The 15,158-nt window shown below is 39.0% G+C and overlaps 1 protein-coding gene across 1 annotated transcript in view; it reads left to right on the top strand.

Annotated features, from left to right (window-relative positions):
- Positions 1-6,291: 6,291 nt before the first annotated feature.
- The window catches only part of LOC101989557 (cytochrome P450 2C70-like), a 29,389-nt gene continuing 20,522 nt past the window's right edge, over positions 6,292-15,158 (top strand). Inside the window, exons 1-4 of the mRNA XM_005352253.1 lie at positions 6,292-6,564; positions 8,366-8,528; positions 11,310-11,459; positions 14,460-14,620. Coding sequence (XP_005352310.1) covers positions 6,397-6,564; positions 8,366-8,528; positions 11,310-11,459; positions 14,460-14,620 — 642 coding nt within the window. The 5' untranslated portion in view covers positions 6,292-6,396. The remainder of the gene's footprint in view (positions 6,565-8,365; positions 8,529-11,309; positions 11,460-14,459; positions 14,621-15,158) is intronic.

The following is a 15,158-nucleotide window of genomic DNA, read 5'->3' as shown; positions in this document are numbered from 1 at the left end:
CTTCTGTTGTAAGATCATTGGGTTCTGGTGTTTTCATGTTGTTTTTCATATTGTTGGGTGAATTCTTGCCCTGGCACCTGCCCATCTCCTCCTATCGAGCTCTGACTATTTCTAAGAATAGAATTTTGGAACTAATTTCAGTGAAGGTAATGTAAAACTGTTGGGTTTAGCTGCATTTGTGTTCATGATTTATACTGCAAGTATAAATACCTTTAAAGTACATATGTTGGTTACTTAAATCCTTCACAGTAAAAAATTTTCAAAGAAAACACATTAATATACATAAACCAGACTTTCTATGTATAATCCATCTTTATGTGGCTTATTTTTTATTACTCCTTTGATCTAACTCTTTTTTTACTCTGTCCCAAGCCTACATACATTTTAAAAACACACTGTGTCTTGTTTAGAGGCCTTTTATGTCTGAATCTGTCCTATTGTGTATCTGTAATTCTTTACTGTCCAGGAGCACTTCCTAAAATGCTAAATGCTTCTTAAAAATTTAAGTGGCACCATTGCTAGGGAAATATGCTACTGCCTGCTTGTCTCGCCCAGTGGGGGAGCTTTTGCTGCCTCTGAGAGCCATGCTCACAGCCCCATTTCTAGGCACACAGCAATTCTATGTTGTTATTAAGCAAGCTGTAGCAGTCTGTCCAGCACTGTAACCCATTTAAATGCTCCATAGCCAGACCTCCAGAAAGAGTCAGAGTTCGTGCTGGCAGCACAATCCAGAAAGCTGGCATTTCTTTCTGCTACCACTGAATCAGGACAACCTCTCTTAAAGGAGCTGCAGCGTGTCACCAGCAAACAAAGCTCATTTGGCAAAACAAATGAGTCTAAACTTTGTTTTTTAGTGTCTAGAATTCTTTTTTCAAGTCCTCTCAGGTTTAACGTGGATTTAATCCACCACATTGGTGCTAATTTGTACAAATTTCTTTATGAGAGAGGTAACTTCAAGAAGAGTGACTACTTTATGGCTTACTCAACAGGCAAGCAAGCAGTGTTTTCATGTGTGTTAGGTGAGAAGGTAAGAAGAGGTATGCATTTTAAAAAGAGACTACACTTAAGTTTACTGGCTACCCAGACCTGAACAATCACACAGAAACTATATTAATTGCAACACTGTTTGGCCAGTAGCTTAGGCATATTCCTAGTTAGTTCTTACATCTTAAATTAACCCATTTCTATTAATCTGTGTATCACCATGAGGCTGTGACTTATCGGTAAGGTTCTGGCACCTTTCTCCCTTGGCAGCTATGTGGTGTTTGCCTGAGTCCACCTTCTTTCTCCCTACATTTGGTTTAGTTTTCCCACCTAGTTCTGTTTTGCCCTACTATAGGCCAAATCAGCTTCTTTATTAACCAATGGTAATAAAACATGTTCACAGTTTACAGAAGGGAATCCCACATCATTGCATAGAGGTTCCTGTGGGTGGCATGAAGAGTCTTCTCCATGAGGTGAGAGGCACTTTTTTGTTGTTCTGTTTTCAATAGATAGCTAATAATTGTATAAACTTAAGAATATACTATTATATTTCCAATACATGTGTACATGCGATATAAGCAAATCAGGCTAACCAGAATATCTATTAAATATTCCAATACTTTTCTTTCATTTCTAGTGAGAATGCTTCAAATCCTGGTCTGAGATTTTCAAGTATATGTGTTATTAACTTTAGTCACCATAAAATGCAATGCAAGACTAGAATCATTTTTCCTAACTAGTATTCTCTGGCCACTGTCTCTTCTTTTTCCTACCTTCTACCTTTATTTTGTGAACTGGCTAATCATAATATAAAGGATGAGATCCAAACTCTCCATAGCTACGATGTTAACAAAGATTAGAAGACTGGCCAGCACAAGGGTTGCTGAAGATGAGAAGCAATTTGAAGCTTGTACACTGCTGGTGGGAATGACCCCAAATGTATCAATTTATAATCAGATGCACTGATCCTGAAAGCAGAAAAAGTGGGTAATAGCCTTGAACTTTTTGGTATGGGAAAGGAGTTTTTGAACAGAACACATTAGTACAAGCACTAAGATCAACAATTAATAAATGGAATCTCATGAATCTGAGAATTTTCTGCAAGGTGAAGGACATTATCATTTGAACAAAGTCATAACCTACAAAATGGGAAAAGATTTTTATTTGATATCTGATAGAGAGCTAAAATGAAAATTTAAGAAGAATTCAAGAAAGTGGATATCAAGGTAACAATCAAATTAACAATGGTGTATTGATATAAACATAGAATTCTCAATAAATAAAACAGAAACAAAAAATGTACAACATCATTAGCAATTAAGGAAATGCAAATCAAAACTACTTTGAGATTTCATCTTACATCTGTTAGAATGGCTAAGGTCAGTAACACAAATGACAGCCCGTGCTGGTGAGAATGTGGAGCAAGAAGAATACATTTCAACATTACTGGTGAGAGTGTGAACTCATATATCCACTATGGAAATCAGTGTGACATTTCCTCAAAAAATGGGAACTGATCTATCTCTAGATTCAGCTGTATGACTCTTAGGCATATACCCAAAGGATGACTCGTCCACCACAATGTGACTTTGTTCAATCATGTTCATCACTGCTCAATTTATAATAATCTGAAATAGAAAACAACCTAGATGTCCCTCAACAGAGGAATGGATAAAAAAAATGTATAAATGTACATTTACACAATGGAGTATTTCTCAGCCAATAAAAAAGTGACATCATGAAATTTACAGGCAAATGATATGACTAAAAAAAATTATCCTAGATCCAGAAAAACAAATATGGTATGTATTCACTTATATGTGAATATTCATTCTTAAGCCTATGATAACAAAACTGTAATACCTATAACCATAGAAGGTAGGTATAAAGTAAGGTACTAGAGCATACGAATAGACCTCACTAAGAGAGGGAAATAGAATAGGTAATTATGGAGGGATGGTGGGTGCTGTAACAGAAGGATAAAATGGGAGAGGAGTAGAGGGTTGAAGGAGAGATTATGGAGATAAACAGTTAAACTTTAAGGACAATTGAGAGGTAGTATAGAAACCTAATACAGTAGAAACTTCCTCAAACATATACATTTATGATGGCGATCTAAATAATGTCACCAAATAGTGGGGGAGTCAGAGTACAAACTGGCCATCTCTTGTCACCAAATGAAGTTTCTAGTACCAGGATTGGGTTGTTGACCAAAGGAGTAGAGAGAGATAAGTGGACATAGTTGTTGAGAAAGGTCAAATTCTGCAGACTAGTTTTCACACAATTGCTAGTATTTTATACTAATCTATCCCTCAATATCTTTCTTTAATTCTGATACTTATTCACAACTGATTCACTTCTTGAGAGTCATAAATTTTATTATTTTTCTCTTAGATGTTTCTAAATTCCAGTTAAAAGAGGTTTAACAATGATCCTTTTGTTATCATTTGCTTTATTCTATAGGACTTCCAGGCTTTCACACAAAAGTATCAATTTTGGAGCATCAAATATATTCCCCAAAGAGGGAACTGTAAGTCTTGGTTACAGTTCTCTATTTTTTTTCTTTATAAACTTGTAAGAAGAAAATCCATAGTCACGACACATACCACAGGTTGGAGTTCCTGATGGTGAATATATGTGAACACTTCCTCCTTCTTCAAATATGTGTCTCCCATTTCCTCCTAAAAAACTATAGCTTTTTCTATGCCAGGTATGGAATGTGCTTTATGGCTCAGTCTTATGGGATTGGCCTTTGGGACTAACTATCTCAGTTATCATCCTAGTATCATTCCCTCCTGTAGTGTCACTGGTAAACTTACGTGTTTTACAGGGACCTGAGCATGACCAAACTCTTCTGTATATTCTGGGACAAGACATTGAAGTTCTTTCTAGGCTGAGAACACTATTGTGTTTTGTTGGATTCACTGTGGGGATTTGTATATATAAAGATTCTGTATATTTCATGTTAGTCCAGCAGCCACTCACCACCCTGTTGGATTGGTCCCTCATATTTTAAGAATGTTTCTCATCAGATGCTTAAGAAATTTCTAAGTGGAAGGGAACCTGGTGACAAGAAGAAGTCGTGGGCAGGAATGCAGAAATAGATATTTGAAGAGTATCAGGAGACAAAGGGCAATGAGCAAATCAAACACTGAATACACGAAATCAAGACAAACCAAACAGAAACTAGAATGCCTTCAAAGTTCTAAGAACCAATGAAACTGAAAACAAAATGCTCCGGAAGCACACAAAGCAGAAACTTTAAACAATTGCTTTGTAAGCAAAACAAGCATCCCAAAGAATAGGATCCTACAAAAATCACAGCTCAAAGTACAACATTGGGCTAATGACCAAATCTAAGGAGTAACCAGCTCCCAGAAAGGACTCACATACTTTTAAACAAGAAGATAAGACTACATAGCTGGCAACAAGGGATCCCTTGTAATGGTGTCTGGTGCCAATGCAGTTGAGTCCTTTGGGGAAGAGCAGGCCATTCTTTTGAGGCCCCACATTGGTCATCAGGAAAGACCCAGCTCATTACTCTTAATTTTCAAAAAGAAAAGAGACATTATTCTAGGGCCAAATATGAGTGACAGTGGCCTGAGAAAAGACTTAAATTTGTCAAATGGCAAGTCTCTATGTGGTTCTACTTCCATGAATTTTTACAGTAACAGAACAAAGAAAATCATAAATCAAGACTTTTTCAAGTACGTTGATGAGTGCCTCAAATAGATGGGTTACAAAAAATGGGAAATTCTTAACCTACGTAGGCCTCGGACACAGTCTGATGACATTCTTGGTGTAATGACTGATAGAAGCTAGAGTATATGCTTTTACATCCAGAGGATTTATCTATTAGTCACAAATTTGTCAGGTCTCAGACAGAATAAGGCAGTAATTGTCTATTAAAGGGATTAAAAGTATTCTAAAGTAATTTGGCTCTGATTTGCAGCATCCTTATATCCTTACACCATTGAAGTTCTAATCAGTCAATTAGCTTTCTAAGTTCAATGATCTTTCTAAGAGTTCTTATTCATAAAAACAAGCTCTTGGAATGCAAAGTTGATACCCAGGACTTTATATTTTCCCTTCTTCTAGACTGAAGTTCCTTGTGATATTCTAATACTTTGAAGATCATAGTTTTAATGGTCTGTTGATTAAATGGAGGGCCACATGCATCTCTGTTTAGAGTATCTTCACTCATGCCAGGAAAGTAACAAATAGTGTTTAAATTTATTGTTAAAATATAGCCATCCATGGGATTAGGTGGGGGATGGAATGATAGAGGGAGAGAGCATGGGGAGATATGACTGGAATTGGGGGTCATTTGAGCAGTGATATGAAACCCTAGTGAGTGGAACCTTCCTGAAACCTATGAGGTGACTATAGCAAGGATTCCTAGTAGTGGAGGCTATGGACCAGCCATCTTCAAGGCAAGGCTTCACGTGGTGGGATTGGAACATTAACTCACAGTCTTTGATCTACAATATGTCCTGCCTGCAAGATATCCTGGAGCAATGGTGGCTCAGAGTTTGTGGGAGTGGCCAATCAATGGCTAATCTCATTGAATACCCACCCCAGGAGAGGGAGCCCTTGCCTGACACTACTTAAGTGATCAGGAACTAGAAGCTGGACAGCTGAGAGACCTAGAGAAGAAACAAACATGACTGGCAAAAAAAAAAGTCAATAAAATGATTTTTAATGTTACTCACAGATCAGTGCCTAGCCCAATAATCATCAGAGAGACTTCCTCAGCTACTACTAGGAGCAGATGTGTAGACCTACAGCCAAACATTAGGTAGATTTTGGGGACACCTGAGGAAGATGCGAAGGAAGTATTGTAGGGGAAGAGGGGTTAAAGATGCAGGGAGAATAAGGCCTACAGAACCAACTAAGCAGGGTTCATAGAGACCGAAGCATGATTCTTTCACCAGCTCGTGGGACCCCTTTCCTCCTGCTGAGTTGCCCTGTCCAGCCTTGATATGAGGGTTTGTGCCTATCTCGGTCTATCTTCTTATGCTGTGTTCAGTTGCTATCCCTGGGAAGCCTCTTCTTTTCTGAAAGGAAATGGTGAAGTAGTAAATCTGGGGAAGGGAAAGGGGAGGTGTGGTGGGAACTAGGAAGAGTGGAGGGAGGGGAGGCTGTTGTCAGAATGTATTGTATAAGAGATGAATGAATAAAAAGAAAAAAACCCAGCCATTTATAACACACTTTAAAGAAGGGAGTGTTGCGTTAAAATGAAATGGCAAACACACAGAAAAGTGTTAGGAAATGGGCAGTTTTGTTTATACAGACCAAAGTGTACTAAAGAGAGATGTTCCACCCCCAGTACAAATACTGTGTACTTTTTGGAGCTGCATTTATAGACTCTTGGAGAGCAAACTTTCTATTGCATTTGTTCAACGTGAGCCAATGGCTCTTTTTACCATTTTGGGGATTTGCCTGTCTTGTTTGATCTTTTTTTTCCTATGGAATCAGCACTGGAGCAAAGGGAAGCTCCCACCTGGACCCACTCCTCTTCCAATTGTTGGAAATATTTTGCAAGTGGATGTTAAAAATATCAGCAAATCTCTGAGAACGGTAAGAGTGATTAGCTTCCTCTCAGTGGTTTTCAATGAGTGAATTATACAGCCTCAACACAAAGAAAATGTGATCCTAGACTCCTGGAGATGCTACCAGGAATGAAGAAGAAAACCCTAACTTTTGGGGTCCCAATTTAATAGTCTTAGCCACTTGTCTTAACAGAAGTGTGGGTACAGAAGTTAACTGTACAGCAAGAAAAGGTATTTTACTATCACTGTGACCACTCTGAAAGAGAGAAAACCAGAGGCTTTCTTTGTGTTGACAATCTTGAGGGTTTTTGCATGTGAAAAAACAAAGACAAGACTTGAGGAGTTTGCATAACACAGTTTTAAAAATTTATCAGTGTTGAATTTTCTGGTCCTTGAGGGTAGAGGACAATGCTCATTTGGCACTGAGAAAGCTGATTTCATTTTGTGTTCAGGAAGTTGTTCAACTGGTAACGGGCAATCTCCTGGTTTTCTGGTTCCCATAATATAACTGCCCTTTTTGGAGGTATCTCCTTCATAGAGGGAGCTGCCTACAGAGTTCTGTTAATTTTGGTGGTTTAGGAAATTATGGATGGTTTGTAGGGTGCTATAGAGGCTCTAACAGAACTTGTGAGGTTGAAAAGACTTCAATCATGTCAATGGCTTCAACATTGAAGTAGGAGGATTAGCCACTTCATATAAACACTTGAGTGCTTACTGAGTCCAACAGTAACTGAATCAGAATTTAAGGTCATGGAGAGAGGTATAAGCTGAAGGCAGAGATGTTAATATTTATCTTCGTTTTAGTTACCCATCAGACCCAAGTGAAGAGTGAATGTGTGTTTGATGTGTATACATGTATATGTGTGTGCATATGTGTGTTTGAGTTAAGGAAGCCACCTTAGGGTTGGCAAGAGTCTTGAACCTAGAGTGGCTCCCAGGTGCCCCGGACGATGTCCCCAGTTAGTTCCTTGGGCAGCTGAGGATAGGGAACCTGAAATGACCCTATCCTATAGCCATACTGATGAATATCTTGCATATCACCATAGAACCTTCATCTGGCAATGGATGGAAATAGAGACAGAGACCCACACTGGAGCACCAGACTGAGCTCCCAAGGTCCCAATGAGGAGCAGAAGGAGGGAGAACATGAGCAAGGAAGTCAGGACCATGAGGGGTGCACCCACCCACTGAGACAGTGGGGCTGATCTATTGGGAGCTCACCAAGGCCAGCTGGTCTGTGACTGAAAAAGCAAGGGATAAAACCGGACTCTCTGAACATGCCGGACAATGAGGGCTGCTGAGAAGCCAAGGACAATGGCATGGGGTTTTGATCCTACTTCATGTTCTGGCTTTGTGGGAGCCTAGCCAGTTTGGATGTTCACCTTCCTAGACCTGGACGGAGGGCGGAGGACCTTGGACTTACCACAGGGCAGGGAACCCTGACTGCTCTTTGGACTGGAGAGGGAGGAGGAGAAAAGTGGGGGAGGGGGAGGGGCGGGAGGAGGGGGAGGGAAATGGGAGGCTGGGAGGAGGCAGAAATTTTTTTTCTTTTCAATAAAAAAAAAGAATAGACTGGAAGAGAAATCTAATGCAAATGTAGATTTGACAAGAAAGCATAAAAGTAAAATTTGAGCAAATAGGCATCGCAATCTCTATTGTATAGAAGAGGACTAGTAACAATGTCGGCAAGAGCATAATGATAACGGCTGTTAACTGTCATTTGTTATTAAACTATTGGGTCTAAAGTCAATGAACATGTCATTATTGAAACGTCTCTTTAGTATGAATGAAAATAGTTCCCTCACTGACCACTTGTACTCTGTTTGCAGCTAGCAAAAGAATATGGCCCCGTGTTCACCATTTATCTGGGCATGAAACCCACGGTGGTGCTGTATGGATACGATGTATTGAAGGAAGCTCTGATTGACCGGGGAGATGAGTTTTCTGGAAAAACACAATCGTCAATATTCAGTCAAGTAAACCAAGGGTTAGGTATGTCTCTGTGTTGGGGCACATTCAGGTCTACACATGCGGCAGTAAAGTTGCAAAGGCAAGGAAATTTATAAATTCTTGAGTTATTTGTAAAAATTGGAAACAATTTAAATGTAGCACAGGAAAAGCATTTCCTTATGTCATATCTGTGAAACCTCTGTTCTTTCTGCTTTGTCATCTGCCCACTGCTCTCCCTCTTCTGTGTTACTGATTCCCTTTTCCTCCCCAATAGCCCATCTCTGTTTTCACATATTAGCCTCTCTTTTTATCCCCTCCTCCTAGAGCTCTTCTTCCTCTCTCATAGTCTTTCTTCTTTCATTACATACACACACTCACACACAACACACACACACTTGCCTACTCATGCATGCACACACTCACATGCATAGGTGCAGCCACCTATGTATACTCTAGAACTCTATAACAGAAAACTGCTGGTTTTTTGTTTTGTTTTGTTTTGTTTTTTGTTTTGTTTGAGTCTGGCTTCCTTTACTTGAAACAAATAATTTACAGTTAGGGCTTCTATTGCTACAATATGACCAAAAGTAAGTTGGGGAGGAAAGGGTTTATTTGACTTAAACTTTCAATTTGCTATTTATTATTGAGTGAAGTCAGGATAGGAACTCGAACAGGGCAGGATCCTAGAGGCAGGAACGATGCAGATGCCACGGCAGGGAATTGGGGATGGTGGTACTGCTTACTGGCTCGTTTCTCATGGCTTGCTCAGCCTGCTTTCTGATAGAACCCAGAACCACCAGCCCAGGGATGGCACCACCCACCATGGACTGGGCCCTCCTGCACTGCTAGTTGAGAAAATGCCTCACAGCTGGATCTCACTGAGTCAGTTCCTCAACTGAGTCTCCTCTGATAACTCTGGCTTGTGTCAAGTTGACACACTGAACTACTGACTACACCCTGTAAACGTGTTCATTTTATTTATGTTTGGTAAATTTTGATTATAATGCATTATTAGATTTAAGTTGCATTTGGTGTGACATTTCAGCAAACAGATATAGCACCTACTGATGAATTTGGCTCGTTTTTCTCACCGTTCCCTGCCCTCCTCTGACCTCTAGTGATCATTAATGATATGTGCTGCTTATAAGGGATCTTTAAACCATTTTCAGAATTGGTTAACTTTACACACAATGTCCCCATGAAGTATTAAGTTTGAACCTATGACTTCAGCGTACTCATTTTATATTAAAGTCAAAGCATAATGATAAAGATACTGACACAGAGAAAAGAAATGAAAGGGACAAACTATCTTAGTCACCAAATGTTCTGTCTCCTGGTCTGAGTATGAATCTAGTTGATTTTATGTGTGTATAGCGTGAGGACCAGTATAAATATGAATATTTCCACACTTGTATTCAGTCTTTTATCTTTAAAAGTCATAAGGAATATTTGAATATAATGCAAAGGAACAATAAAGCACAGCCGTACTCCCCTAAGAGTGCCTCAGGGACACTCAGTGTTTGTGTACTTCCCTGATATTGGAAACGCTCTTTTCCTTTTAAATTATTTTTCACATTATTATAATATAATTACAAAATTTCTCCTTCCAAATCTTCCCATATACTCCCCCTTGTTATTTTTCAAATTCATTAACTTTTTTGGTAGTTGTCATTGTATGAATATATATATGCATATATATAAAATCTAAATATATATATATGTGTCTATATATATATATCCTGCTAAGTCTGTATGATGTTACTTGTATATATATTTTCAGGGCTAACCATTTGCTATTGAATAACTAGTTAATACTCAGGGTTGTGGAGCCCAGTCCTAATGGAAACGTCCACAAAATATTTCTGCACCCAAGGTCTAGGGAACGCTGTGGAGAGGAGCTAGAAAAAATGGAAGAACCACAGGATTAGGGAGTTTGCTGTGAGAATGTGTCTCTTAATAGTGTCAGAAGTCTTACTAACATGACTTCCCTAATATGAGGTGAAAAAGGATGTCACCAATAGACATGCCAAAGTGAATGGTGAGGGGAACCGTAAGTCCTCAACACTACACACAGAACTTCATGCACCTGAGGAATGTTCAGAATGGAAGAAATTGTCTTCCCTTAGGAAACTATTTCCATCAATTGGAAATGCTTTTAAAACAAGTTCAGAAGTTTCTCAGGTCACACTGAGATTACATCCCTGCAAATCCATCTAAATGAAAACTAGTCTAAGTTGGAAATGTACTTACTACTTACCGTAGTTAATCTAACAAACACCACGGTCTCACATGGCACATTGGAGAGTATGGGTTACTAGCTTCCATGGTTGCGTGGCTGATTAGGAAGTCTGGCTTGCTGTCCAACATTAGGGGAACATATTATAATAGAATATAATAACCAAAGAAAGAGGAGCATTCAATATTCTCATTATGGCTTACATGAATCATGTAGCTATTTTCTACTAACTCATTGTAGAGAAGCCAGAAGTTGAAACACTGAGAGTTGGGAACTAACTGTATATCAGTTATTGATTTTGAGTCTGGCATAAAACTGTCCAGTCTTCTGTCGGAGCACTGAGTTCTGGCAAAAGTGACAAGGGATCTTTGGCTCCTCTGTATTGTTGTCTAAAACTTCCTTGACCAGTTTATTTTAATGAGCTTACCTTTTGCCTTGATCACGTTTTGAACATAGAGAATTTATGTTGAACTTCTAGATGCACAGATCACACAATACATGCAAGAATTTAAGCAAGCACAAGAGTCGATATCATTTCCTGTGATGAATACTCTCCACTAGAATTCACATCATTTTTTTCCCAACAGGCATCATTTTCAGCGATGGGGAAATATGGAAACAAACGCGGCGTTTCTCCCTCATGGTCTTACGGTCTATGGGAATGGGAAAGAAAACTATTGAAGATCAAATTCAGGAGGAAATCTCTCATCTATTGGAAGCACTGAGAAAAACCAATGGTGAGTATCTATTTCTAGAATTACTAGATGAGCAAGATGAACTCTTATTATAAATAGGCTTTTTTATAAATGTCATGGAGTCAGAAGTATAATTGAAGGTTACTCTGATCACATAAGGACGGTAAGAAATGATGCTGCCTGCCTTCCCAGGACCCAGGCTCACCAGCTTTTGCCCAATTAACTTCCAGTATTATCCATGGTTCCTGGTTTCATGTGATTCTGGAAGGAGAGAAAAGTTACAGGAACAGGAAATGCTTTTTAGATTAGCTATGAAAGCAGCACTGAGAATTCACCTTACATAGGCAGGCTCTATCTAGAAACAGGACCACAATGACCTGCATGAGGAGGGTAAAAACATGACTGGTTATGCACCTGGGAGGGAAAGAAGTAAGAAAGTTGTTCAACAACTTTTTGAGAAGCATTAAAGGGTGACCAAATTATCTAGTGTGTCAGGAGCAATGATTCACATGGGAAAACATGAAATGATGGCGCTGCCTCAGAAGAAGTCTCAGTGCATAAGTGAGTGTGCACATGTAGGTTTGGGGTACGGAGGAGGAGAAAGTGTGGGCAGGAGAGCGGGTAGAAGGGGATGGAGTCAGGGTTGCAAGATATATATGACTTTGAACTTCAGTATCTAAATGCTTTTAAGAACACCACTAACACTGGGTGGTGATGGAGCATGCCTTTATTTCCAGCACAGAGAAACCTTGTCTCAAAAGAAAGACCATGATTAACATCATGTTACTTTATTTTCTGTGGTGAATCGTTGTGTTTTAAGCCAATATTCTGTAATTTTGAAAGCATTTTAACAGTTAAAACTAACAGTTTTTTGGTAGTACATGAAATACAATGATTACAGGTAGCATTTGTATAATCTGGTTGATGTGAGGATAGATATGTGGAAATGAATGGAGCGTGTCAATGAAGCCAATCTGGGTGGTACAAAGCAACACGTTATGCTCCACATGCGCAGAAATGGAAAAGAACATGCTGCATGCATTGTGCATAATATTTGTGTGAGTTCATTTCAAATGTTATATGTTGATTATCCTTTCGAGGAACTCTAGAGTGTTAGTAGCTATATAATACAGAACTGTGCTGATTCAGATGCAGTGTAGTTTATTCCATTGCTTTACTTCTGGCTAATAGACTTATTTCAGCCTTTCTATCAACCTTACATAAGGAAAATCCCTTTGAGTTATCCTAAGTGTGCTTTCCTAAACGTAGTTGCAAGTTCCCTCTGCCAGTTGATCTCCCGGTCCCACCTCCCCAAAATTATTGATGTCTTTCTTTTATGAGAGATTATGTGAACTTTGGAATTTGGAAATTCATAAGTTTAAAAACTCTTTTTTTGAGAATTTGATACATGAGTCCTAGTCTATATCATTTCCCTAGCCTTCCCCAATTAAAGATTTCTTCTTCTGTAATTTTTGGTAATATATATGTATATATCAATCATGTATACACATCTGCTTAGTCTATTTAGCATTGCTTGTATATACTTGTGTCCAGAGCTGAATACTTGGGATTGGATAACCTCTGTAGGAATTTTTCCTTGGAGGAAGGATTCTCCATCTCTCAATAGCTGTTGATTGCTTGTAAACTGGGCTGACACAGGGACTCCTCAGCCTCTACCAACTTCTTAATCAATACAGAAATTGGAATTCATCTAGAGCTAGAAACATGTGGAATTTCCCCTGTTGCTTGCCATGCCAACTGGTGTCATTATGCTGTTCTTATTCAGGAAACCATATTGTTGAGAAGTCATGAGAGCATCTCCCATATTATGCTTGGGACTCTCTCTAGCAGCTGGTGTCCTTGTCCTCTGGTTCTTACCACTCTCTCCCCTTCCTTTTCCATAAGTTTTCCTGAGTCTATGTGTAGAGGCTGCATTGCAAATGTATCAGTTAGGGTTGGGTACCCCACAATCACTTATACTCTGCAATTTGGCTGGTTGTAGATATCTGTAACAGTTTCTACCTGTTAATAAAGAAGTTTCTATGAATTATAAGGGTAAACACTTATGATACAGTTAGAATTAATTTAAAACTAATTGAGATTTGTATTTAGAAGATAATTATAAGTTGATATATTCACTTTCTCTAATACAGAAGGCTCTCACTTGCTAGCTCAGCTTTCCCACAAATAGAAGGAGCTGTATTTCTTTCTGCAAAGCAGATTTCAGTCAGTGTGCCTCATGTGCTTCATGGCAACCCCCCTTAGTGCACTTCCATCTTCCTTTGGAAACCGAGGAGCCATCATTCTTATGGAACTGCCTGGGGCATTGTGAATGCAGATAAGCTGCAAATTTAAGATGTATCATGGGTTTGCCAAGATTGTGAATATCTCATTCACAAATTTAAAATATTTCACACCTGTTGGCTGTTTTGAATGTTTGGGATTTAATAAAATATACCATTGACAGAAGCATTTTCATCTTGCTTCCTCTGCATCTGGGTGGTGACTGCAGACTTAGCCTTTCCTCTTCCCAGAATTCTCCTAGTCTGGTTGCTGCACCTGTACTCCCTGCCTGGCTACTGGTCAAACAGCATCTTATTAAATAAATACAGTGACAAATATTTTCAGGGTACAAGAACGTTAGCCCACAGCAACATACTGTAAATTTTTAGAAGAAAAGAAATTGATTTAAAAAAAATGAAGTTACTAAAATTTATATGTGTACTGTGAGGAACTTCCACACATAGATTAAAATTGCACCCGTTTATAAATATTTTTAAATGATCTAAGTTCCTGCTTTTTCCTCTTTAGAATGAGGACTTTAGGAGCCCAGTAAAAAGAAGAGAACATTTTTAAGTTGCAAATTAGATGAAGTACATCAGATAGATTGTTTGGGGGGACAGAGAATAAAATGTCTCTCAGGCTTACAGAGGTCACAGTGATGATTCCTCTCGAGGTCGCTCACATGCCCTACTGTTTTAATTTCAAAGTTCTGGGTCTGTTTGAGGATTGCATGTTAACTTCTGACTTCCTTTGTTCTAGGATCTCCTTGCGACCCCAGCTACCTTCTGACCTGTGTTCCCTGCAATGTAATCTCTGCCGTCATTTTCCAGCACCGTTTTGACTACAATGATGAGATATTTCTAGAGTTCGTGGAACATTTTTATAAAATTCTTAAAGTTTTAGGCTCACCTTGGGTTCAGGTGAGATCCAATTCTATTTCTATGTGAAAACATTATGTGACCCAAATCTGTTCCGTTACCATCCAAAAGCTTTATGTGTCTTGATATCAGGTTTATTGGAGAGTTGACTTTCTGAGCTGAGGTGGTTTTCAGCTTCAGAAAAAGGGTATATGTGCGAATTTGGGAAAATGAAAGGACTCTTGCAGGTGTAGAGTGGAATAAGAAGGCTGTGTCCTGACTTGTGCACTTTGTCTTCTAGGTGTCCCTGTTTCTTAGAACATCTTCTCTTTTAGTCTTTTCTTCTCTCTCTCCTTCCTCCATCCTTTATTTCCTTCCTTTCTTCTTTCTTCCCATTATATAGCTCAGGCTAGCCTTGAACTCATAACTTTTCTGATCCGCCTTCTGAGCTGCTGCAATAACAGATACGTGCCTGCTTAATGAATTCAACAGTTTGAATTTTTTTAATTTCTTTATTTATTAAAGATCTCTGTCTCTTCCCCGCCACCGCCTCCCATTTCCCTCCCCCTCCCCCAATCAAGTCCCCCTCCCGCCTCAGCCC

The sequence above is a fragment of the Microtus ochrogaster genome, chromosome 8 (assembly GCF_000317375.1).
Source record: "Microtus ochrogaster isolate Prairie Vole_2 chromosome 8, MicOch1.0, whole genome shotgun sequence".
NCBI classification, from domain to species: domain Eukaryota; kingdom Metazoa; phylum Chordata; class Mammalia; order Rodentia; family Cricetidae; genus Microtus; species Microtus ochrogaster.
This window is presented reverse-complemented; position numbering and strand designations above follow the sequence as displayed.